General features: G+C 59.6%; 7 protein-coding genes across 7 annotated transcripts in view; 3 read left to right on the forward strand and 4 right to left on the reverse strand.

Annotated features, from left to right (window-relative positions):
- Nucleotides 1-5: 5 nt before the first annotated feature.
- Nucleotides 6-3,558, forward strand: GGTG_01326 (hypothetical protein). The gene has a single exon (XM_009219088.1). It carries the CDS (start codon nucleotides 836-838, stop codon nucleotides 2,432-2,434), a length of 1,599 nt encoding a protein of 532 aa, XP_009217352.1. The 5' UTR covers nucleotides 6-835; the 3' UTR covers nucleotides 2,435-3,558.
- On the reverse strand, nucleotides 3,001-6,811 carry GGTG_01327 (hypothetical protein). The gene is made up of 3 exons (XM_009219089.1): nucleotides 5,476-6,811; nucleotides 5,008-5,407; nucleotides 3,001-4,905 (listed from the first exon to the last, which is right to left on the reverse strand). Exons 1-3 carry the CDS (start codon nucleotides 6,467-6,469, stop codon nucleotides 3,534-3,536), a joined length of 2,766 nt encoding a protein of 921 aa, XP_009217353.1. The 5' UTR covers nucleotides 6,470-6,811; the 3' UTR covers nucleotides 3,001-3,533.
- A 113-nt stretch (nucleotides 6,812-6,924) lies between these two features.
- Nucleotides 6,925-10,459, forward strand: GGTG_01328 (ethanolamine kinase). Its single transcript, XM_009219090.1, has one exon. It carries the CDS (start codon nucleotides 7,223-7,225, stop codon nucleotides 9,041-9,043), a length of 1,821 nt encoding a protein of 606 aa, XP_009217354.1. The 5' UTR covers nucleotides 6,925-7,222; the 3' UTR covers nucleotides 9,044-10,459.
- A 96-nt stretch (nucleotides 10,460-10,555) lies between these two features.
- On the reverse strand, nucleotides 10,556-14,776 carry GGTG_01329 (hypothetical protein; the record flags this gene model as incomplete). Its single annotated transcript, XM_009219091.1, has 3 exons — nucleotides 10,556-14,274; nucleotides 14,392-14,487; nucleotides 14,554-14,776. 3 exons carry the CDS (start codon nucleotides 14,774-14,776, stop codon nucleotides 10,556-10,558), a joined length of 4,038 nt encoding a protein of 1,345 aa, XP_009217355.1.
- A 498-nt stretch (nucleotides 14,777-15,274) lies between these two features.
- Nucleotides 15,275-15,954, forward strand: GGTG_01330 (hypothetical protein; the record flags this gene model as incomplete). The annotated part of the gene is made up of 2 exons (XM_009219092.1): nucleotides 15,275-15,529; nucleotides 15,724-15,954. The coding sequence occupies 2 exons, from the start codon at nucleotides 15,275-15,277 to the stop codon at nucleotides 15,952-15,954; spliced, it is 486 nt and encodes a 161-aa protein (XP_009217356.1).
- Nucleotides 15,955-16,482: 528 nt separating this feature from the next.
- GGTG_01331 (hypothetical protein) lies at nucleotides 16,483-17,026 on the reverse strand (the record flags this gene model as incomplete). Its single annotated transcript, XM_009219093.1, has 2 exons — nucleotides 16,483-16,719; nucleotides 16,994-17,026. 2 exons carry the CDS (start codon nucleotides 17,024-17,026, stop codon nucleotides 16,483-16,485), a joined length of 270 nt encoding a protein of 89 aa, XP_009217357.1.
- Nucleotides 17,027-20,971: 3,945 nt separating this feature from the next.
- GGTG_01332 (verprolin) overlaps nucleotides 20,972-21,378 on the reverse strand; it is a gene marked incomplete at both ends in the record, with an annotated part of 4,141 nt that continues 3,734 nt past the window's right edge. Inside the window, one exon of the mRNA XM_009219094.1 lies at nucleotides 20,972-21,329. Within this exon, the coding sequence (XP_009217358.1) occupies nucleotides 20,972-21,329 (358 nt within the window). The remainder of the gene's footprint in view (nucleotides 21,330-21,378) is intronic.

Consider the following 21,378-nt stretch of genomic DNA (forward strand, 5'->3'; position numbering starts at 1 on the left):
GGTGAGCAACAAACATACCTGATCCGAGCGAGGACCACAACTTCCTTTGACTCTTTCTCATCCCCCCTACCTCCATTCTTCCCTCTCCCACCCCTGTCTCTGCAGGCTCCAACCCACCTACAAAGTCCGCTTGCCTTTCTGCCTGCCGACTCGCTGTCAGCTGCAAACTAAACCGCGCACTTTCGCACAGCAGCCGCATGCGAGCCAGTCCTCGACTCGTCCGTCCTTCACCTGCCCGCCACAGTTTGCTTCCATTCGCGAACCCCTCGATCAAATCCGGCGTACCACATCGGAGGCTCCCTGGACCACAAGCGCCATCGTTACAATATTGATCCGATCCAGGTCGCTGTCCTTATCTGCGCTTTTGTGCACGATTTCCCGACTCTGATACCGCTCTTTGCAGGAGCGCCCACGTTTGATTCGTTGCGATCCACCCCCGCCATTTCACAGCGACCCGGACGACAACTCTCTTGTCGCCCAAACTCGAGCGAGCTTCGATTGACGGAACGAACAACGCCCGCAGCCGTTTCCGGAAAAAAAAAGACGTTCGCCTCGTGTCGTTATTAAAACCCGTTTGTTGGGGCCACCACGCAGCCGCCTGGCGCAAAGGAGCCAACGCCAACCAACCGGTGGGCTGGCTAGCCCCACCAACAGGCCTCCCTACCGTCGCTCCAGACCGCGGCATCGCTTGCGCATCGGCCCTTGCGGGCAGTTACTTGCGGGACCGGACCTGACACTGGGGACCTGATCCGCGCAGTGTAGTGAAACCAACAGCCATCTTATACCTTTCTCTTCTTTGGGCCGCTCGCATCTCACCGTTATCAGTGCCGACAACATGGCCCAGCACGGCTTCAACCAGATCGCGGGCGGGCACGGCGGAGGTGGGAGCATCGACCCTAACGACCTCAACATGCCTGGAACTTTCGGCTCTTCATCCTACCAGAACAACTTCAACAACTCAAGCAATCAGTCCAACAGCTACTCGACAGGCTCCGCGCTCTTTGGGGACGACGAGCTACTCGACGGCCTAGGGAGCCCCACCGACGGACAGTCGGGAATCCATGGCGGCGGCCAGGAGTTTGGCGCCATGAACGAGATGACCATGGGCGGTTACACAAACTCGATATACACCACCCATCACAGCCTTCCCATGGACCAAAATCGCATCAATGGGTACTCGAACACTCCAGAGGGAGATCCCATCCAGAGCCCCTTTGCCCACAACTTCGGCCAGTACCGGCAAATGCATCACCCCCAGTCGTTTGGCAACTCGCTCCAGTCGCCCATCTCGTATGCCGGCTCGCCGCTGACCGGCTCTGACCTCAACCAGGATGGTGGCGACCCCAACTATCTGAATGCCAAGGTCAGGCCTCGCATGCCCACCGCCATGGCCCGCAAGACCTCCACCGCGCGGAACCCCTTGACCCCCAAGGCTTCTGCCACCATGGCCAACCTCACCATCGGCTCAGCCGACTCGTTCAACGCCCAGCCCATCCCCAACGGTGCCCCCCACCACGACAAGTCACACTCTGGGCAATGGATCCAGACCCCCAACAGCCTGGGCTCATACCCGGGATCTGGCTTCTCGTCTCCTATACAGCCCGGACTGCACAGCGCTCAGATCAACGACATCCTGCTCAAGGGTGGTACGTCCATGCCGGCCAAGCTGGGTGCCCCCCTGACCTCATCCCAAGAGGCCAAGCGGAAGCGGAGGCGGGAGTCGCACAATCTGGTAGAGCGCCGCCGCAGAGACAATATAAACGAGCGAATCCAGGATCTGAGCAAGTTGGTGCCGTCGCACCGGCTCGAAGACGAGAAGATCAAGAAGCTTATCCAGAATGGCACACCTCTCTCCCCTTCGTTGGGCGGCATCTCAAGCCCATCACAGGCGACGTCAGGATTGGCTGGGCCCGGGGCCAGGCGGGCGGCGAGCGGCAACGCAGGCAACATCACGACGGGCCTTCCGATTGACGACAAGGACAAGGGACCCAACAAGGGCGACATCCTCAACGGGGCCGTCAGCTGGACGCGCGACCTCATGTGGATGCTGCATCTCAAGCTGCAACAACAGGAGGAACTGGCCAACTACATAATGGAGCTCGGTGGGCAGTTCCCGTTTGAGCCCACAGACGACGAGAGGCGCATGCAGACGGAGCTTGTCGAGGCCATGGCCAGGAACGAGACGGCTGAGGATGTCAAGCTCTTTGTGTACTCGCGCCGGGCAGGCTCTGGCCTGAGGGTTCCACACCACACGGACTACAGGGGCGATCCTCTGGATGGCTCAGGGCGGGCCATTGGCGATGCCTCGGCGAGCCCTGCCAAGGCTGGCCATGGTACCGACCTTGCTGATCCAAACCAGTTCTGGAACGACGACGATGACGGCAGTGGCGAGCTGGACTTTAAAGAAGAGGACGAGTACATGGACCTGAACTAAGTGCTCAAGGGACCTAGTTGCCTTGGTGCATGTGCAGCCATCTCGTTTCCGGGCTTTTTACATCTCCCCTACTGCCATCATCATTCATTTTCACACGACATCACGTTTCCTCCTGCCCCCATCCTCCTCCTTACCCCCTTGCTGGCTCGGGTCTGCTAGACTACGACCTACCATCATCATCATCATCATCCGCACCCCCTTTTTCTTATGCTAATTCATGTTGCCAAATGAGTTTCATCGTGGTCATGGTATACAGTGGCGGCTATGGGCGGCTTTGGTTGGCGTTAACGCTTTTTGTTTCCTATGGATGATATCTGTCTGGCGATTCCTCTCGTAGAGGGCGCTTTTCACAACCCCTGTTGTTTTGTGTCTGGTTTCGGCCTCCGTGTCCTCATTCCCCCGCCTACCTCTCGTTCTATTCCTTTATCGGTCATACCACCTCCGGCTTTTCTCTTTCCTCATTTCGTCAACCTCACAGGCGGTACTTCCCATCTTCCTCATATCTTCCCGTCATCTAGCCGACGAGCCTGGAGTTTTGCACGCTACCGTTATATCATATCCATCGCATATCTGATTGTAGTTCCCCCCCTTTTTTTTTCTCTTCCTCTTCCGGTTTGTCCTTTGGCTCTCCGCATGTCTACATCTCCTGCCTGTCTCATTTTTTCTTATCAACACATGGCTAAGCCGTTGCATTCTCAATAGGTAGTTCGGGAGCAAGCCGGTCATGGCGGCGTACACTTTTGGGAATGTTTCCCCTTTGACAGGGTGAGACCGGGCGCTCTTGATCCATGCATGGGAGAAACGGATTCGCTTTTGCTCTCCTTTTAAATATGATTTAGGTTTTCCTCTGCATCTTGGTGCCTCGGCACTCAGTTTATCCTCATTTGCCTTCCTCCCCTACAATCCGTCCTTCTCGCCCTGTTTACAGGAGTTTGAAACATCTGATTTGTTGTATCGTCACCCGTATTCTACTTGGTCTTGTTGCCAGCCCGTGCGGCGGCGATGAGCTTTGGGAATTGAGCGTCGACGACTCGAGACTATTGCGCTCTTTCACACCGCCCTGCTCGATAAATATACCCCAGTGCGCAGCCGGCAGTGGCTACCAGTGCCTTATGCAGAGGAGATACTCGCTCATGGCCGTCAAAAGTGCCCAGACGTCGCGTCGTTTCATGTCTTCCTGGAGCGCAATCCTCTCGAGGGCGCAGTGGCCGTTGAAGTATTTCCAGAACACGGACCACGTGTTTGCAACTCTCTCGTCCCACTCTGCCGTCGACGTGATGCCGTCGCCGCCACCGCCGCCGCCACCGCCGCCGCCGCCGCTCTTGGTGGTGCCGATGCCGGCCGTAGCGTGGTGGCCGAGGCTGGCGGCGCCTATGGAGAATGGGGGCGGGACTAGACCGCCGGGGGCCAAGGTAGGATCGGCGACCGAAGCGGTGGTGCCGCCGCCGGGGGGGAGGGCGCTACGCCGGCGCAGGCGACGGCCGATGGCGCTCAGGTAGAGGCTTTCGGTGCCTGTGACGGTGCTGGGGTCGAGGATGATATGGGGCGAGAGGTGGATGAGGTGCGGGGCGTTGTTGACGCTGGGATGGGCTGTATGGGCTGGCTGTGGCTTCCGGGCGTGCGCGCTCGCCTTTTCTGCCAGCTCTCGTGCCGCCTTATCTGCTAGGCGGCCGAGCCGGGCCTTCTCGGCTGCCTGTTGGGCTGCTGTCGGCTGCGGACGCACATGCTGTGGCGCCTGTGTTCCGGTCGGCGATCTCATCGAGGGAGACGAGGATGCCGGCCGCGACAGCTCTGAGGGAGATGCGGTGCCGGACCGCAAGATGGCGTCGCCGTCATCCGACGCACCGTCAGGCCCATCGGTAGCGGTGGAGACAGAGGCGGACCGTGGCTGTGGCGACAGCAGCTGCAGCTGGGTGCTCCCGCTACTCTTGCGCTCTTCCGAGACAGAGGTAGGGGTGAGCGCTGCGGACCCCCCGCTGCCAGCAGTGGCAGTGGCAGAATCAGTGGCAGTGGCAGCAGGCTCGGCACTGGCGGCGGCTTGCGCGGCTTTGGCCTTGGCGAGCTCCTCGGCCTCAAGAGCATGTTCGACTTCGTAGATGATCTCGGGCCAGACTACAATGTAAGCAAAAGTACATAGCTGGGTGACCCAGCCACCACGCATGAGCCATGTGAGAATGCGCATGTACTCGGCTCGGATGGTTTTGTTGGGGCAGAAGAATTTGTAGGGGCGAGGGGCGGCCGAGAGGTCGGCGAGGATGTTTGGCAGCGGCGGGCAGTGAGGGAAGGCACGGGCAAACTTCACGCTCGCCTGGGGCAGCTTGTTTAGATCGCAGTTTGGCGATAGCATGTAGATGTCGCGTGCATGCAGCGGCGGGATGGCGACGGCGCGCCTCCAGAAGATGAAGTGGTGCGCGAACTGGTGTATCTGGCTCAAGCTGAGGAGATTGGACTGGCTGGCGACCTGGTGGAATCTATGCCCGTATACCTCATGGTCAGGTCTGATGCCCTCTGTCTGCATTGGCTGTCGGAACTCCGAGATTTGTGTTGGCAGGGAGAAAGAGGGGGAGACTCACGACAGCGTTGGCTTGGAGTGTCTTATAAACTCAATCATGGCCACAGTGGACTCGTCTGGGTCCGACTGCAGCTCCGTGATAATCTTCTTGTCCTCGTCGAGCAGCAGTAGGCCAAAGTTCTTGTCCAGGAAGCCTAGCTCGGCCGGGTCCCGGCCGTTGGCAGCAAACGAGTTGGCTGTGGTGAGCCATATCCCCGGCGCATCGCGCTCGCACTCCTGGGGGAGGTCCGAGATGTACAACGGAATGGGGATCTGCACCGAGTGGGTGACGGCACCGTCCTGAGTGTCCAGCTGCAGGACGGCAATCCTGTTTTGACTGATGGTCTCGTAGACGTCTTGCATCGACTGGGCGAGCGACGAGGCGGCCAGGATCTCGTGCCACAAGACCGTCATCCTGGTACCTGCGCCCATGCACGCGTCAGTTACCCATATCGTGCCCCTTGGATCGCCCTCGGGGCGCACCACTTACGGTCTTCGCGGGCCTTGTCCTTGAGAGCCAGGATTTTCTTAGATTCCTTCCACACAAAGTCGTTCCGCTCCTGGCAGTACTTGTAGGACTTGTTCACTTGGCGAATGATGTGGGTGTACATGCTGTTGACGAGCTCCTTGACCTCGTGCTTTTTGGGGTTGAGGAAGAATACCAGGTTGAGCATGGTCATGGAGCTGACCTTGTCATTCTTATCCTTTTCCTTGTCCCCGCCCTTCTCATCTTCCTCGTCCTCCCTAGCCTCGTGCCCAGGGCCGTCTAGATCGTCTTGAAGACTCGACCCGTTTCCAGCCATGAGCAACGGACCGGAAGCATCGGACCTGGCCGTAACCGCCGGCGGCCTGACAGAGTCTTTGTGGGCAGCGTCCGAGTCGTGCTGGGCGTCTGGGTCTCTTATGGTGGAGAAGAGACTGCCAGATGAAAAGACACTGGCCTTCTTCTTGAGATCGTTCTTCTTTTTCTTCTTCTTGCGCTTCTTCCAGCTGCCACTCTCGGGCACGTGGATTGGATATGAAACGCAGTAAATAGGGTCTAGGGAGAGCTGGAACAGCGTCTTGTGGTAGGCGCGGCCCGGGGTCAGGATGCTTTCCAGGTCCTTGGTCGGGAAGCCGGCGACATGCTCCCAGGGCACGATCTGGGTGCCGCTCTCAGTTACTAGATGGTCGTCCTGGTTGCGTTTCAGCAGGACGGCAGGAGAAGTGCCATCGGCGTCGAGCCTGGGAGCGAGGCGCTGCTCCCTGTCGGCGAAATCACCGCCCTCATCGTATTCATAGTCCTTGGCATGGCCGTGGCCGGGGCCGTGACCATGGCCGTGTTCCCTTTCGTCGTCATCCAGGTCGCCCGAAGCAGGCGGGTCAGGCGCCACGTTCACATGCGGGGGGTAGTGGAAGACGAAGCTTGGGCCATCCCTAGAGCGATTGATAACGAGAGCAACGCCAAGGAAGTTGGATGGGTTGGGGAGGATTGGCAGTGCCATAATGGGTGGGTGGCATCTGGCAATGGCCAGCCAGGAGGAGGCTGTGGACGGGCGAAGGCCCGGGACCAGGGGGAGGAGTTGCTGGCTGTCCCAGCTAATCCAGGGGCCGGCTTAGACGCTTTTGTTGCGATATAAGCACCTAATGCTGTTCACCGACAGTTTGGACTGCCGCAGCAGACAGTTGTGTATATCTCAACAGGCGGGCGACGGGTTGCTTGGTCTGAAGCCAGACAGGGGTCTGCCAGGCACTGCGGGTAGTGGGCATGGCGGCATTGCATGGCTGGCGCTGGCCGGTCAGGGTTGCGGGTCTAGATCAACAGAATGGACCCGCTGGAGCACACCGCCAATGGCTCGGGTCTGTGCACGGACCGTGGCGGAATTCGGCTAGGCTGCGTCATTGCTGGTGGGGCAGTTGTTGAGCTCAAACTGCCTACAGAAAATAAAAATGGCAACAACGCTGCTTCAAAGGAAACTCGTTACTGGGATAGACGTACTGAACTGTCGCGACTTGGGTATAGCAGAAGCTTGGCCTCTGACCAAGCAAACGGGCAGCTTTCAATTGGATGACTGAGGCAAGGAGGGCACGTGGGACGACCGTTGAGCTCGAGACGGCGCCATCTTCTCGTCGGAGAAAGGAAATGTGCCTCGTGATCAAGCCCACCACCGCCGTTTTAACCGCACCCCTATTTCCGTCCTTGGGCTCAGACGGGTTCGACCATTGACGCTATGCTGCCGCTCTAGTGCCCATGGTGCATGAGGCCGTGGCCCTGGCGCAGGCTCTCCGTTGGCTTTGCAGCTTTGCTTGCACCTTTGCTCGCGTCCGGTCGTGCTTTTTCACGTGTCGATCGACAGCCAAATAAACGGACCCCTGCTTCCTCTTCTTTGCCCTGCCGGCTCTTCTTTATTCACAGCACTGAAGGCCATCCCATCCCGCCTTTGACTTTCGGACAACACACCAAAGTTTTGCCTCTCTCACTTGTCCCATCCAGCCACCTCGCCCGTCTTGCTCACCCGCCGTCGTTGGCGTTCAAGGACACCATCGCTGTCGGCCTCACTCTGCCCCCCCTTGACCGATCCCTGACCAACCCTGCGGCCCTTGACCTGGCCTCTGCCGAGTCAATCCGCTCGCCTACCATGGCAAAGACCACCACCCTCTCTGGAACCAACGGCTGCCGCCCGCCCAACGGCCTCCCCAAGGACAGCGCCCCGCAGAAGCACCACCAGATCCCTTACATCCCGCTCTCGTACCGCAGCGGCGACGACGCGGCGAGCACCAATGCCTCGGCCCTCGCCCTCATCAGCGCCCTGAGGCCTGACTGGGGCTCCGAAGTCGACTTTCGCCGCTTCACCGACGGCATCACAAACACCCTGCTCCAGGCCCGTCCGCGCGCGTGCGAGCCGCTGGACGGCGAGTCCGACGACGACGCGCGCGACCGCGAGGCCATCCTGCTGCGCGCCTACGGCAACGGCACCGACCTCCTGATCGACCGCAACCGCGAGGCCCAGAACCACGAGCTGCTGGCCCGCCACCGCCTGGCCCCCGAGCTGCTGGCCCTGTTCGAGAATGGCATGCTCTACCGCTTCATCCGCGGCCGCGTCACCTCCCCGCAAGACCTCCGTCACCCCGACATCTATAGGGCCGTCGCCCGCCGCCTGGCCCAGTGGCATAGCACCGTGCCTTGCCTCGGCCACGCCGCCGCCCAATCGCTGGCCAAGCGCCCTCCCCCTGCTGCCGCCGCCAATGGTCATGCCCCGAGCGGTGGTGGCGCCCCTGCAAACGGCGACGCCGCCTACCGCGCCAAGATTGACAATGTTGCGCCCGGAAAGTTGTCGCCGAACGTGTGGACCGTCATACAGAAATGGATCCTCGCCCTGCCCACCGAGACGCCTGCGCAGCGCCAGCACCAGGCCACCCTCCAGAAGGAGCTGGACAGAATGGTAGCGGAGCTCAGCCAGCGCCCAGGGCTTGGCAAGGATGGCCTTGTTTTTGCGCACTGCGACCTCCTGAGCGGTAACGTCATCATCTTGCCCACCCCAGCCCCCGCCTCGGCTGCCGCGCCGGCACCTGGGGCCATCGCCGACGAGCCCAACGGGGCCTGCGGCCGCTCGGCGGCGCCGTCCGCGTCGGTGACCTTTATTGACTACGAGTACGCCACCCCGTCGCCGGCGGCCTTTGACCTGGCCAACCACTTTGCCGAGTGGGGCGGCTTCGACTGCGACTACAACGTGCTCCCGACCAGGAAGCAGCGGCGCGAGTTCATCGATGAGTACGTGCGCGCCTATTTCGGCGGCGCCGACAGCTGTGCCGACCAGAACGGCGACCGGCACCGCCACGAGGACTCGGCCGCCCGGCTGTTCGACGAGGTCGACCTCTTCCGCGGCGTCCCGGGCTTCTACTGGGGCATCTGGGCCCTCATCCAGGCCACTATATCCGACATCGACTTCGATTACGCCTCGTACGCCGAGACCCGCCTCAACGAGTACTGGGCCTGGCGCGCCGAGCAGGACGGCTCCCGCGCGGCCGCGAGCCGGGAAATGCCCCTGCGCGAGCATCGGTGGGCACAGGAGGAATAGCGGGGATGGTGTTTTGCTACCTCGAGTTCAAAGCAACGCGTGCTTCTATCCTTTTCTCACTACACTTTTTTCTTCCGCTCCCCCTCGCCTTTTTGCGCTCGGTTAGTTTTCCGTGTGTATTCTCCGAGGGAAGTGCGCGGAAAGGTGTTTTGCACCGCCTTTTCAAGTCGGATGTCTGTCAAGAGTGTGATGTCGCGTGGCCGTTCTATTTACCTCGAAATGATGGGTTTTTTGGTCTAATTTCTTATAGCATTAGATATTGGCACGCAGTTGTCAACAGACGTGACGCCATGTTTTTCTCTTTTATCATTGTTTCTTAACTTTTTCTTCTCTTCATAACCCCTACACACCTCCCTCTTCAACCTGTAGTACTTTCGGGGTATTTGCTTGCTCACTCGGAAGCGTGCGTTATCAGCGTGCCTGACACGCGACCGAGCCACAGGGAGTCGGCGAGCGGAGTTCACGGGCGGGGCTCTTGTCCTGGCTTCCTTTTGTCCCTTTTTTCTTCTTCTGGGTAGCGCGGATCCTTTTGGTTGCATTTCAACATGCGGCGTCAACATCATTCAACATGCAGAGGGAGTCATAATTGCATTCTCAAATCGAGTCGGAACAAAACGAAAGGGGTGGAAAGTAGGTACACTGCGGTTTGTCTACATTAGCAGGAACGCACCTACACCAAGTAAAGCATCATGCATTCTTACCCCGACACACTTTGGAGGTGCTCAAACGGGTTAGAATCCGGAGGCCAGAGAAGCTCCGGGTAGTCGAACTGACGGCCCTGTAGGGTAGCCTTTCCTTTACCGCAAGTTCTAGTCGCACATGGCCGGCAGGTGATAGATGGCTGGCCGAATGGAGAGGTCGGTAGGAGCAGAGTAAAATTGGCGCAGCCCCAATGCCTAGGAGTCGGGACAGGGACGCTCGTGTCAATTCGATTTCTTTCTTTCCTGGGCAACATTGCGGCCTAACCAAAAAAAAAAAAAAAGAAAGGCAAAGGCACCAAGATGAAGGGAAATGCTAAATATACAAGAAGGTGGCGCCGTGCAGTCGTCAACGAAATATGGGCATGATATCACAAGATAAAGGATCAGAACACCAAGGCTAGCACTCTCGACGGCGTCATGCAGAAACGCTGCACACAAAAATACCGACCGATGAAGGGAGGAAGAGGGCATTGTAGCACGGGGAAGACAGGACTGGAAAGATATGACACAAATATACCAACCTAGGTATATGAACAGGCAAATGGGACATCGAAGGCTGATTTGTGCATAAATATAACGGACGTAAGGCTCGGGGGGGAAAATAAATAAAATGGGGATAGATAGGTAAGATAGATAGAGATACGAAAGGAACAGATGGCCAAACGGATACTAAGTACTGAGCAACAAATGCGGAGTAGATCTTCCTGCATTAGTTGAACCCGCTGTCCGTGGCCGATAGCCGACCGCGGATCAACGGGGAGAAAAATCCGAGTGTGGGATAAATATGCCAGTGACGGTGCCGGACCAGGACTTAGTCGATATCCATCCTGTCGGGTGGTGCCGCCGGAGAAGAGCCGAGCTTGACTGCCGTCTTCTCGACGGACACGTCATCGCTGCTGACGGGGGCTAACGGGTCGTCAGTCTCGATTGTGCCGTTGACGCTCATTGTGCGGTCGTTGTTGGATACGCTCCCTCCGGCCAGCGGTGACTTGCCGGCGGCGGCGGAGCCGGGGACGCTGGCGTTGGAGTCCGAGTCTCTCCTCGCGTCCGGGCCCGAGGCGCTGGCGACCGTCGTGGCGCTTGAGGGCCCCCCGGTGCTCTTGGGGGTAGGCGGGACAATGACGTTGAGCACGCAGTCGTCCAGATGTTCGTAGAACTCCTGTGCTGTGAGGAACTGGCTCTGGCAGATGGAGCACCTCGCGCCCGACTTGCCCTGCACGCCAGTACATGCCGAACCGCCTCCGCCTTCGCCGGCTGACGCGGCCGCCGCAGCCCTGGCCGCCGTGCTGAGCACCATCTTGCGGCTGTTTGGCGGCGTCTGCTCGACGTTGTGGACCGCTGTGAGATGTCTCTTGAAAACGTCGGCCCGGTTGAAGGCCTTTTCGTAGGCCGTCCCGGCGCCGGGACAAAAGGGGCACACCATGGTACCCTTGTAGTGGGTCAGCGCGTGCCGGTTCTTATCGTACTTGCGCGCGAACCCCTTGGTGTGGTATTCGCACGACTCGATCGGGCACTTTTCCGGCCTCTCCTCCATGTGCGTAAGCATGTGCGCGGCCAAGTCCTTGAACACGCGCCCGCACTCAGGATGTGGACACCGGTTCCTGTTTGACGGCTGCATCGGCTCCTCGGACAGCTTTCCCGGGATCGTGTGGTGGTTGAATATGGAAACCGGGCTCAGCCCAGGGCTGTTTGTCTGAAACAACAGCGTGGCATTGCTTGGTGTCATGTCCAGCGAGCTGGTCATCAGCAGCGGAGGAGGCGGGGCATGTTGCAGGCCCGCCATGTGCAACGCTGGCGAAGGCACGGGCCGTGGGGGCGGCGGCGGCGGCGGCGGCGGCGGATGTAGCGTCGGCGGAGGGGCCGGAGCCAGAGCCAAGGGCACCGCGGGGGCCATGACATGGCCTGCACTCGGGGCTGGGGCGAGTTTTGGTACGTCCAGCACGGGTGAGCGGCGGCCGTGCGGCGGGCTGAAGTCGGTGATGATGGGCTTAAAGTCGGCGTCGTCCTCGCCATCAGACGAGTCCATGGGATCCTGAACGTCGACCGATTGGCGCACCTCACGCATCCAGTCCTTCAGGATTGTCATGGTAGGCCAGTCGCCACTCGCCTTGCCGCCGCGGTGGGGGTTGAAATGAGCCCTGCGAAGGTGGGCGGCGGCGTTGTAATAGGCGCCGTAGCGCTTCTGCGTCACGCACGCCTTGCATTTTGAAAGCGGCACGACGGGCTGCGGCGATGTGAGGGGGTTGCTGCCGTGCGGCTCTGTGCACACCCACCTCTTAACCATTGCGGCGTGCTTGGCGTCGGTGTGCCTGCGCAGCTCGTGCTCGCCCCTGAAGCCTTCGGGGTATTCGCTGCATTTGCTGCAAAACACTCTCCGTAATGGTGGCCGGTGGTCCGACGACCTGACCCGGGATGCCGGGATTGGGGACGTCAGGCCCCGGCCCACGACGCTGCCGCTGGCACGCGATAGTGTTGGGCTTCCGCCCCCTGTGGTGTGCCTCCTGCCTCCGAGGCTTCCGTCCGCGTTGTCTCGCGGGGAGGTCAGAAAGCTGCTCCCCGGCACGGTGCCCTTGGCCGAGTACGGCTCCCTGTGATCCCTGAAGTCTCCAGACTCCCTGTCTGAGAACAGGGAGGCGCTCGACGGCCAGGCCTCGCCAAAAGACCTCGCATGGCTAAGCTGCCTGGCCTGATCCGGGGCAGGACGCAGCATAGGCGGCAGCGCCATCAAGCCTGCACGACTGGGCGATCTCTGGCGGACAAAGCCGTGGTAGAAGGCACCTTCCTGTCCCCCGTCTCCTAGGAGCATCAGAAAGTCTTTAGTAGACTGGATGCCACGCTCGCCCCAGCTATCGCGGTGAATGATCATGTTGACCGTGGTGAAAAGCTCGCGGTCGTCTTCGGGCATGTCCATGGCTCCGACCGCCAGCTCGTCCAAGATGGACGGGGCCGATGTGGTGTATATGCCGGCAAGTGCCTTGTAAAGGGTGTGCATAGCGGCTGCCGCCGCCGCCGCCGCATCAGCGCTTGGGGTGGAGACGCTGTGTTGCAGGCCAGGTGTCTGCCTGGCAAACATGCTGGCCATGTCCACTAGAACCGTCCTCACTATACTGAAAATGCACATTGAGAAAAAGATGGCGAGCCAGCTCTTGCGATCCATCATACTTTTGCGCATAACGGCGTCCTCGAACGACTGAAGGAACTGTGTCAGGCAACCGTAGACGAGGCGGTAGCGGCCGTGAGAGTCCATGTCATCAAAGACTGGGGGTGGGTTTGGCGCCATGGTCTCGGTGTGTATTGAAGGTTCCGCTTGTTGCAGGTCGAATAGGAGGGTCTCGCGAAGCAATAGTTTTGCACGGTATAAGATGGGGAAAGTCGCAGCCTCGGCGTCCCTCGAGTCTGATATCAGGCCGCTCATCTTGAGCAGTTGCCAGTAGTTATACGCCGTCCCACCCATGTTCCAACTGCCGGCAAGAACGGCCAGGACGGGAGGCGGCCGGTCGACGGAATCCTGCATGAACGAGGCTCGGCTCGGGTTGGTTGGTGGTAAACTGGCGAGGTCTTCGGTCCACCAAAAGCCGTCGTCGAAATCAAGATTAGCCCTGACCATGCGCGCGACATCTGGTGCAACCGCATAGGTCCGCTCAAGGAACTCGTTCATATTCCGCTGCTGCGCCAACGGAGATGTCATGGGCGTATGAATCTGCCTGGGGGATAGCGATGGCGGAAGCATTATTTCGGCCAGGGCGTCGAGCGGGCCGCGGTGGCAGCCAAGGAATCTCCAGATGTCATCGTCGCAACCCCCCGTGCTCGACGGGTCGGAGCAGGCTGAGCAAGGTTCGTGTGCGTCGCAGGCCATCTTGAATGCCCTGCAACGGATGCAGGGCTCCATGCCGCGTCCTAACCTCAGTTCTTCTATCGATTCGAGGCGAGACTGGCCGACACGGCTTCTCTTGAGCGGGGGCAAGAGGGGATCAACCTCAGAGTCGACCGAGCCTCTGGACGGGCCGGGATGCTCGGATACGAACGAGTATGTCCTCAGGGATTCACGCTGATCTCGAGAGCTCTTCATATCATGGCTGAGCGGCGGCATGTGGACAGCACAGGCGCCGCTCGGGGGTGGCAGATACAGCGTGGGCGAATGCTTGGCGTATCCAGGGTATGGCGGGCGGTAGTTGAGTGCATCCGAAAACACGAGGGGATTCTCGCTGACCGAAAGGCCCGAGTCCCGCTTGAGTGGTGGGTTGTGCTCCCTGGCGTGCTGGTCGCGATCCTCCCGGTGAGTGAAGCCATAGATGTAGTGCAGGCATCGGTCGTCGCTGCACTTGAACGAGTGCTTGAGGGCGCCTGCCGCCAGACCAAGACCACCGTGCGCCAGAGGCACTGGCATGCTGTCTCGGAGCCTCCAGGCACGGGCGACGGGGTCATACTGCGAGAGGTTTCTGTCGAGCCATGCCGGGTAGCCCTGTGGTGCCTCTGCCTCTCGGCACAGCTTCAAGGCTTGGACGAAACTAGGGTCATGAATGTCCACGCCTGCGATGGGCACGCAGCCTTCGGATCAGACGCCGTGCTAGAGTGGAGGGTTGGGGAAGGGGAAAGGGGTTGCGTCGATGCCTTCTCCTTCGGTTCGCAGAGCCAAGACTGACTTACCTTGTTCCATGCAAGCGGTCTCTATACACTCGCACTGATACTGGAGGAATCGTGCCTCCTCGATTTCCGACAGGGTTGGGATTTTCCCCAACAGACCTAACGGGCCAGGATTAGACTAACAGCTGGAAACAGCGCGGGTGGATGCGCGCAACGGAAACTCACGGTTGTCTTCGGCGTAGACGTGCAGCACCCGGAGTTTGTGGCGGAGCATGTCCAGCTCGAGGCGAACGTTTGGACCATACTTGCGGGGAAGCAGGGCGGCGAGCTTGGCCTGGATCTCTAGTTGCTGATCGAGCAGAGCACGTATTGCCGGATCCAGGGCCGCATCGTATGCGACCGAGCCGTCGCGGTCCATACGCGGGCCAAGGCCCTCGGTAGTTGCCATGGCCGATCGGGGGTGAGGACGATGGGCAGCCGGGGCAGGAGGCGGGGTTCCTCCGTCGGGAACTTGGACTTGTCCGAGAGAACCGACGGCCCCAATCTCGTCGAGACCGGCCAGTCCGGCCAGTCCCTAGACAGTCCCCGAGCAGGAGAAGCAGACAAGGGACGAAGATGGCAGATAGAAGGTTGGATAGATAGTTAAGTGGCGGTGGTGGTGCAGGCCAGTACCAACGGGTCGTGGCGCTGTCAAGTCAGGTCAGCTTGCACGGGCGCCCAACTGGGCTCAACTTCCCCCTTCCGAAATTCCAGTCTCTTTCACGGCGCTCCCGACAATACAGGCGGCCCTTCGCCGCGGAGCAGCGGCGCAAGCTGAACGGGCGGTGCCGGGCCGGGCGTCCGAATCCTAGACCCCGAAGGTACTCCCGTCACCTCCCTTCCCCCTCACCTTCCTACTCGGTCCGGCCGGCCAGATCAGACGGGGGGCGCGGCGGCAGCAACGGTTATGCGGCGAGGCGAGGCGGATGGGCGCAAGAGCGCTGGGGCGTTTAGACGGACGAGTCCAAACTGCGCAGCAGGAAATGTGGGCGCACACGCTCTCGTGGGCGCGCGCGCCGCAACTCACACCACGCCGGCCACCAGCTCCGGAAGTTGCTTCGGCGCATCAAAGATTCGTGGGGTAGAGGAGGCGCAACAACATGGCAGTGGGCGGTGGCTTGGAGAGGCGAGCAAGGCTAGCGTGCTGGGGAGCAAGCCCGAGGTAGGACCATGCGAGACGGGTTGTGGTGTGCGAGGAACAAGGCAGGTGTGTGTGTGTGTGCGTTTGTGTGTGTGATGTGTGCGTGCGTGCGTGCGTGCGTGTGCACTTGGTTCAGTGCCTTGGGTCCCCGGCGCACACAGCTACACAGTAGGTGCTCGGTATACCTATCACCTCTGCCTCTCCCACGCTGGCAGGCAGTCTGGCGTGTCGAGGGCGGCACGGGGTGTGTGGTGTGGTGCGGTGCGGTGCGTGGTGCATGTGTGGACGCTGGTGGGCAGAAAACCGAGGCGCAGGGAGATAAGCAATTGGTGCCGAGATCTGTCACCAGGCCATCAACGAAAGATGCGGCCGAGCAAATCAACGGCGCCGGGCGCATCAACTCCCACCCCAGCAGGCCAAGGCGCAAGCCTAGCACGGTTCGGTAGGTGGCTCTGTGGCGGGCTTTGGAGACGAGGATGGGTGGTCCCCGGCCCGTTCGACGCGAGATGGATGGGGCCGATTTTTTTCCCCTTCTCGCCGCCTCCTCCTTCCCTCTTGGAGCATGTGGAGAACGACAGCCTCCAGGCACAAAAGTGGGTTCACTCTCTTTTGATTGTCGTTTTCTTTTTCTCTATTTTTTTTTCCATCGCTTCCTCCGGGCGTTCCGTCTTCTCGTCAATGCAGCAGCTCACCCTCCCCAAACACCCAGCAGACGTAGCCTCCCTGCTGAGCCTTCTCCTTTGAATAATTGGGGGGGCACGATCAGGTCTCGGTTGAGATTGGGGTAGTGGAGCGGGCATGCATTGGGACTTGCAAGGGGTTGGCGGGCCTGCGCTACACCGTCCGGGCATACCTCGGTACCTCGCAAGCTAGTACCTACCATCAAGGTGGTCGGCAGCTGGGTGGCAGGCATGGACGGATATTACCCAAGCGCCAACCAGCGCCCATCCTCGTTGTGCTGTGTGTGCCGAACATCAAAAGTCGCAAGTCGCCAGACAGAGAGAGTGGGGGGAGCCGTGCAGCCGTCTTAGATCGCCCGGCAACCCTGGCCAGGCCATGACGGTGGCTCCTGGGGTTGGGAAACGGGGCTGAGAAGCACGCAGACCCCCATTGCGCGCCCTCTCGCGTTCCGTGTCTTCCATTCGCCATCCCGTCTTTCGTGGGTGGAAGTGCGTTTGGCGTGCAGTGAGTGGCGTATTGTGGACGACGAGCTACTACACAGTAAGCGTGCTGTTGGTGAGGAGCCACTTCTACTGTGTATGCGGTCTAAGTCTAGAGCTATATTCTGTCTGTGGCTGATTTCCTCGCGGGCCATCGGGCATCTGCACCGTATCATCGGACCCAGCTTCGTTGGGTGCATTGGTGCACTGGTATCCCATGAATTCGGTCCTGGCAGAGCGTGGGCGGCGACTTCCCTCTCTCGCTGGAGCCCATCCCAGCCGCCCTGAGTCGTCGTCGACAGCCAGATACAGTACCTGTACATACCCTCATGGTGAGCTCACGGTACATGGTGCGCATGTACCGGCCGCCGCAATTGGTAATCGACCAGAACTCGGCTCTTTTATGGAGACCTGGCGGCTGCTGACCCCCAGAAACTGCGTCCCGAACCACCGCCCAGCCAAGCGGGTGAGACCTCAGCAACAGACTCCCAGCTCCTCCGCCACCCCAACCTCGCACCAAACAAGAGACTGGCCACCTCCCCCATGCCACACACCACCACATCGCACTCCCACCCCTCCCAGCTCGCTTCGAAGCTGCACATACGAAGCAGCGCAATTGCCCTGCCCGCCTTTCCCGGACTTCCACCCACCCCATCTGTCCTACCATCCTATCCCATTTTCTTCATCTCATCCCTCCACCGTGACGGGACATGCCAGCAAGGGCCGAAGCTCGGAAATGGCGTTAGCTGATTGGCCTGGCCAGCACTGGTGGGACAGACAGCTCCCCTCCCAGCGCTGACGATAACCAGCTCATCCCGTGCTGAACCACGAACGACTGAAGCGGCCGGTCCCCGCTCTTCTGCAAGGCGACCTTCTTGCCAGACAGGGAGCAAGGCCCCGGTCGCGGACCCAGGCGTCGTTCCAAGGCACATCCAAATCTGCCCATTCTTTCTGTCCGCGCAAGGACGCCGGCGCCCGCCATCGCATGAGTGCCATCCATCCATCGCATGAGAGTGTCGCTGCGGCGAGGCCGCGCTAGCGCCATTTCCCTGCGTGCTCCTCCCCCAAGCCGCAGGCGCAGCGGCGGTCCCGTTTTTCTTCTTCTTCGGCACTGGCAACGGAAGCTGGATGGGCCCTTTGTCACTTGGTCATTTATCACAAAGCGGGGAGGCAAGTCCCAGCTGAAGGGATGGTTCCGCCCAACAAACCCGGACAGCATCTGGCCCCCGTCCTGGAAAAAGTATGACCAATCCCGCCATCGAAGCTCCGGGACTCTATGCCAGCTGTTGCCGCGCACTCCTTTCGTCGCACAAACTCTTGCGAATGTCGCAGATATGGTGCCCAGTCAGCCTTTTCCTTGGGTGCTATTCCACCGGTCCGGAGAGGTGGGTAGACAGGGAGATTGTGTGTGATTTTGGTATTCCCGGCTCCAGCAAGCGGATCCTCGATCAACACATCCTTGACTCTGTCGGCGGAGGCAATCATCAGGCCTGTCGGGGGGGGCTAGACTGGAAAAGGGCGGCGTTAATTACAAGGGCTCCCTCCCAAATGGCGGCGTCGGTTGATGACGCCCAACCAGTGTCGGTCGTCTTGCCTGGCACCACCCCACCTTGCCTGGTACCCTCCCTCGTCTTTGCTCCTCAATATTGTTCTGGGCAATATAACCGCGCGCTATGCCGACTCGATTCGGAACATGGCTGGCGCCTGCTGAGGTATCGACAACATGAGGCAGAACGGACTGGCTGGAGGACTGGCTGGCATCGCAAGTAGGAAGGCGGTAAATGCGCATGCCTGGCCACGCCGGTCGGGTGGGCGGACGAGCGGTAGTCCGTATATTGTACGCTTGTGCGACAGCACAGATGAAGCCCATCGCCAGAGCTATAGCACTTCTTCATGCATCATGACGAATCGAATGTGGCGGACATGCTTCGGATCAAGATGTGTCCACCCCCAAAGGGAGCCGGGGTAGGTCAGCATGTGTGCAGAGCGACTCAGGCGTCTGCATGGGAGTGGGCGTGTGTATGGATTCTACACAGTAGAGATGGACGGATGGAACTTGATGGAGGGAATTCTCATGCTCCCAAGCAGCTGGACGCAGTCGCGCAGACGAAGGCTCCCTACGGGGCTTGATTTGATGGGGGATTATATATGGAGACAAGCAGGCATGTCGCAGCACATCGAGGCAGGGTCCTCTCCAACAGAGCGCGGAGGCGCACGCCCAACCAGATTATCTACTCGTTCGAGAACGCCAATCTTCCCGGGCGGGTGGAAGCGAGGTTCGCAATCGGCCAGAATGAGAAAAGAAGGCGAAGGAGAAGAGAAACAAGATTTGGAGATGAAGGTGATGAGAGCAAAATCATGCTGGCCAGAAACAATTTCGTTCAAAAAAAGAAAAGAAAAGAAAAGAAAAAGTCCGGAGGGTAAGACAAAATTCAAGCAGAAAGAAGAAAAAAAGAACAAAAAAAGAAAGACGGCGGGAAAAAACGTTGTGGAAGGGGCGTGACTCGGCGCGACGCCACGAGGCCACAAGGGCAACGGCTGGGCACCTTGTGGAGCCCTGCGAAATGGGCACGCAGCCGGCGGGGGACCCACCCCTCCCTTCCGCTTCCAGCGTGTGCGTTTAGCGATGGTGAGCGCTCATTGGTGATAAAGGGCGGCGCTGACTGGCAATGAGATGCGCAGAAATGGAGGCATAAGTGAGACCCCCGTCGGCGCGCATGGATGGGGGTCTCGTCGCTGGGTCATAGTTTGGGCGTGCCTTGCCTTGCCTTGCAGCTGGAAACACAAAATAAAGAAGAAGAAGAAAAAAAAACCCCCAAAAAACAGGGCCAGTCTCGTCCGCTTCTTCTGTATGTTTGTTCGTGTGCGCGTGCCCGCGTGCTAGCTCTGCATGCGTCCCTGCTGTGCTAGCGCGTGCGTGCTGGAGAAAAAAACCCCAGCGTCCCCCCCTCTCAGATCGGGACCCAAGGGAGGCCCACTGCCGACCGCCCTATCAGGGACCCCTGTCGCCTTGTTTGCCGTCGTCCGTTGGCGTGCAACCACGGATGGACCCTTGGCAGCACCCAGCCCGGCCGGATCAGCCCAGCCACAAGAAACGAAAAGGAAGAGGAAAAGAAAAAGAAAAAGAAGAAAAAAAGGAGAGAAAAGCAGAGTCGCGCATGAGTGTGGGCCCCCTCTTTTTTTTTTTCCCCTTGGCCCTCACTCTCGGTCGCTCCCCCCCCCCGCCACACGCGGCCAGGCGGCGCACACATCGAATGCGTCCGTCTTACACACATTGATTCTCTCACACACTTGGTCTCTCTCACTCTCCATATCGGTGGCATTTCAACGGGCCTCGCAGGGCAGCTGACCGGGCGGCTGACCCGCCACTCCCTCCTCCGGCCCCACCTGTTGGTCGGCCTGCAGCTTTCAGCCTGCAGCAGCAAGCACGTCCCACCAGCTGTGACTCGCTTTCTCTTGATATGAAATGCAACGTGCTATGTGGGTGAGTGAGGCCAACCCACCCCATTGACACAGGCCAATGTGAAGGTAAACCCCAAAGCGGTTTTTGCCAGAATCGGGCCGCCCCCCTAGGCCCCAGCTGAAATGTGCACCGTAAACTCGCATCTCACCATCTTTCAGGCCGCATTCTGCCCATGTCCCGAATATTTCCAAGGCACATGAGGTATTATTGTTGGTATGCATGCATAAGGTAGGTTGACATCAATCCAAAGTTTAAACAAATACCCCTTGCGTGTCCCTCCCTCCCACAAGAGTCGCATCCGTCAACGAGCACAGGGGAAATCCTGCCTGGGCTGAAGGATATGTGTGACAGGCGACATATGCCGAAAAAACCATCTTAAATGTCTTATGTGAGAGAGCTTCGATGGGTGGAAATGAACTCTGGATTATGGACAAAAGAGAATTCGGATTAATCCAAACGACTGTCTGAGTGGGTGTCTGTTCGCAGTGCAAAGACGTTGCCACATAGCCACATCATATTCCTAATTCATGTCTCATACTCGTAAACAAGAAGACATGTTGATTATGATGGGGTATCTTCGGTAATGAAACATAAGGAAAGATATTGAGTGAGCGAATGGGAGAGATAACAAAGGAAAGGAAGGGGGAGAAACGCGGGAAAAGACAGGCGCTAGGCCGACGCTGCATCGATGGCAGACAGGTCATAATTTACACGGTAAGATAGATAGGGAGGGTTTTTGGAAAAGTTGTTCTCTCCAAGTATCCTTCCTCCAGGCCAACAAGAAATAGAAAAGAGAGAGAAAAAAACAAAAAAGAACAACCTCTCAAGACAAAAATCCCGCTAAGTCGCCGGGGAGCCCAGGCACATGTTGATGAAGCCCAGGTCCGGCCTCGGCTTGCGGGCGTAGCCCCGGAGGACGCGCCAGCACGAGCCGACCTGGCGGCCCTCCTCGACGATTGCGTGGACGCCGTCGAGGCTCTTGCCGGCCTGGCGCATGGCCTCGCCGGCGGTGACGGTGTCGGACAGGCGGAGCTCGCCCGAGACGGCCTCCATCTCGGCCCGGAGGAGCCAGCGCTCCCAGGACCAGCCGGCCGCGAAGCCCGTGACGGCGGCGACGTTGTCGGCCGACCCCGTCACCGTGGCCTCGAGCTCGACCGTGGGGATGAGGCAGCCGGCCGAGTCGCGCGGGGCGGGCGGCCTGCCCGCCGCCGCCGCCGACGCGGGCCGGGGCCCCATGGGGCAGGCAG

The sequence above is a fragment of the Gaeumannomyces tritici genome (genome assembly GCF_000145635.1).
Source record: "Gaeumannomyces tritici R3-111a-1 unplaced genomic scaffold supercont2.1, whole genome shotgun sequence".
In the NCBI taxonomy this organism is placed as follows: Eukaryota; Fungi; Ascomycota; class Sordariomycetes; order Magnaporthales; family Magnaporthaceae; genus Gaeumannomyces; species Gaeumannomyces tritici.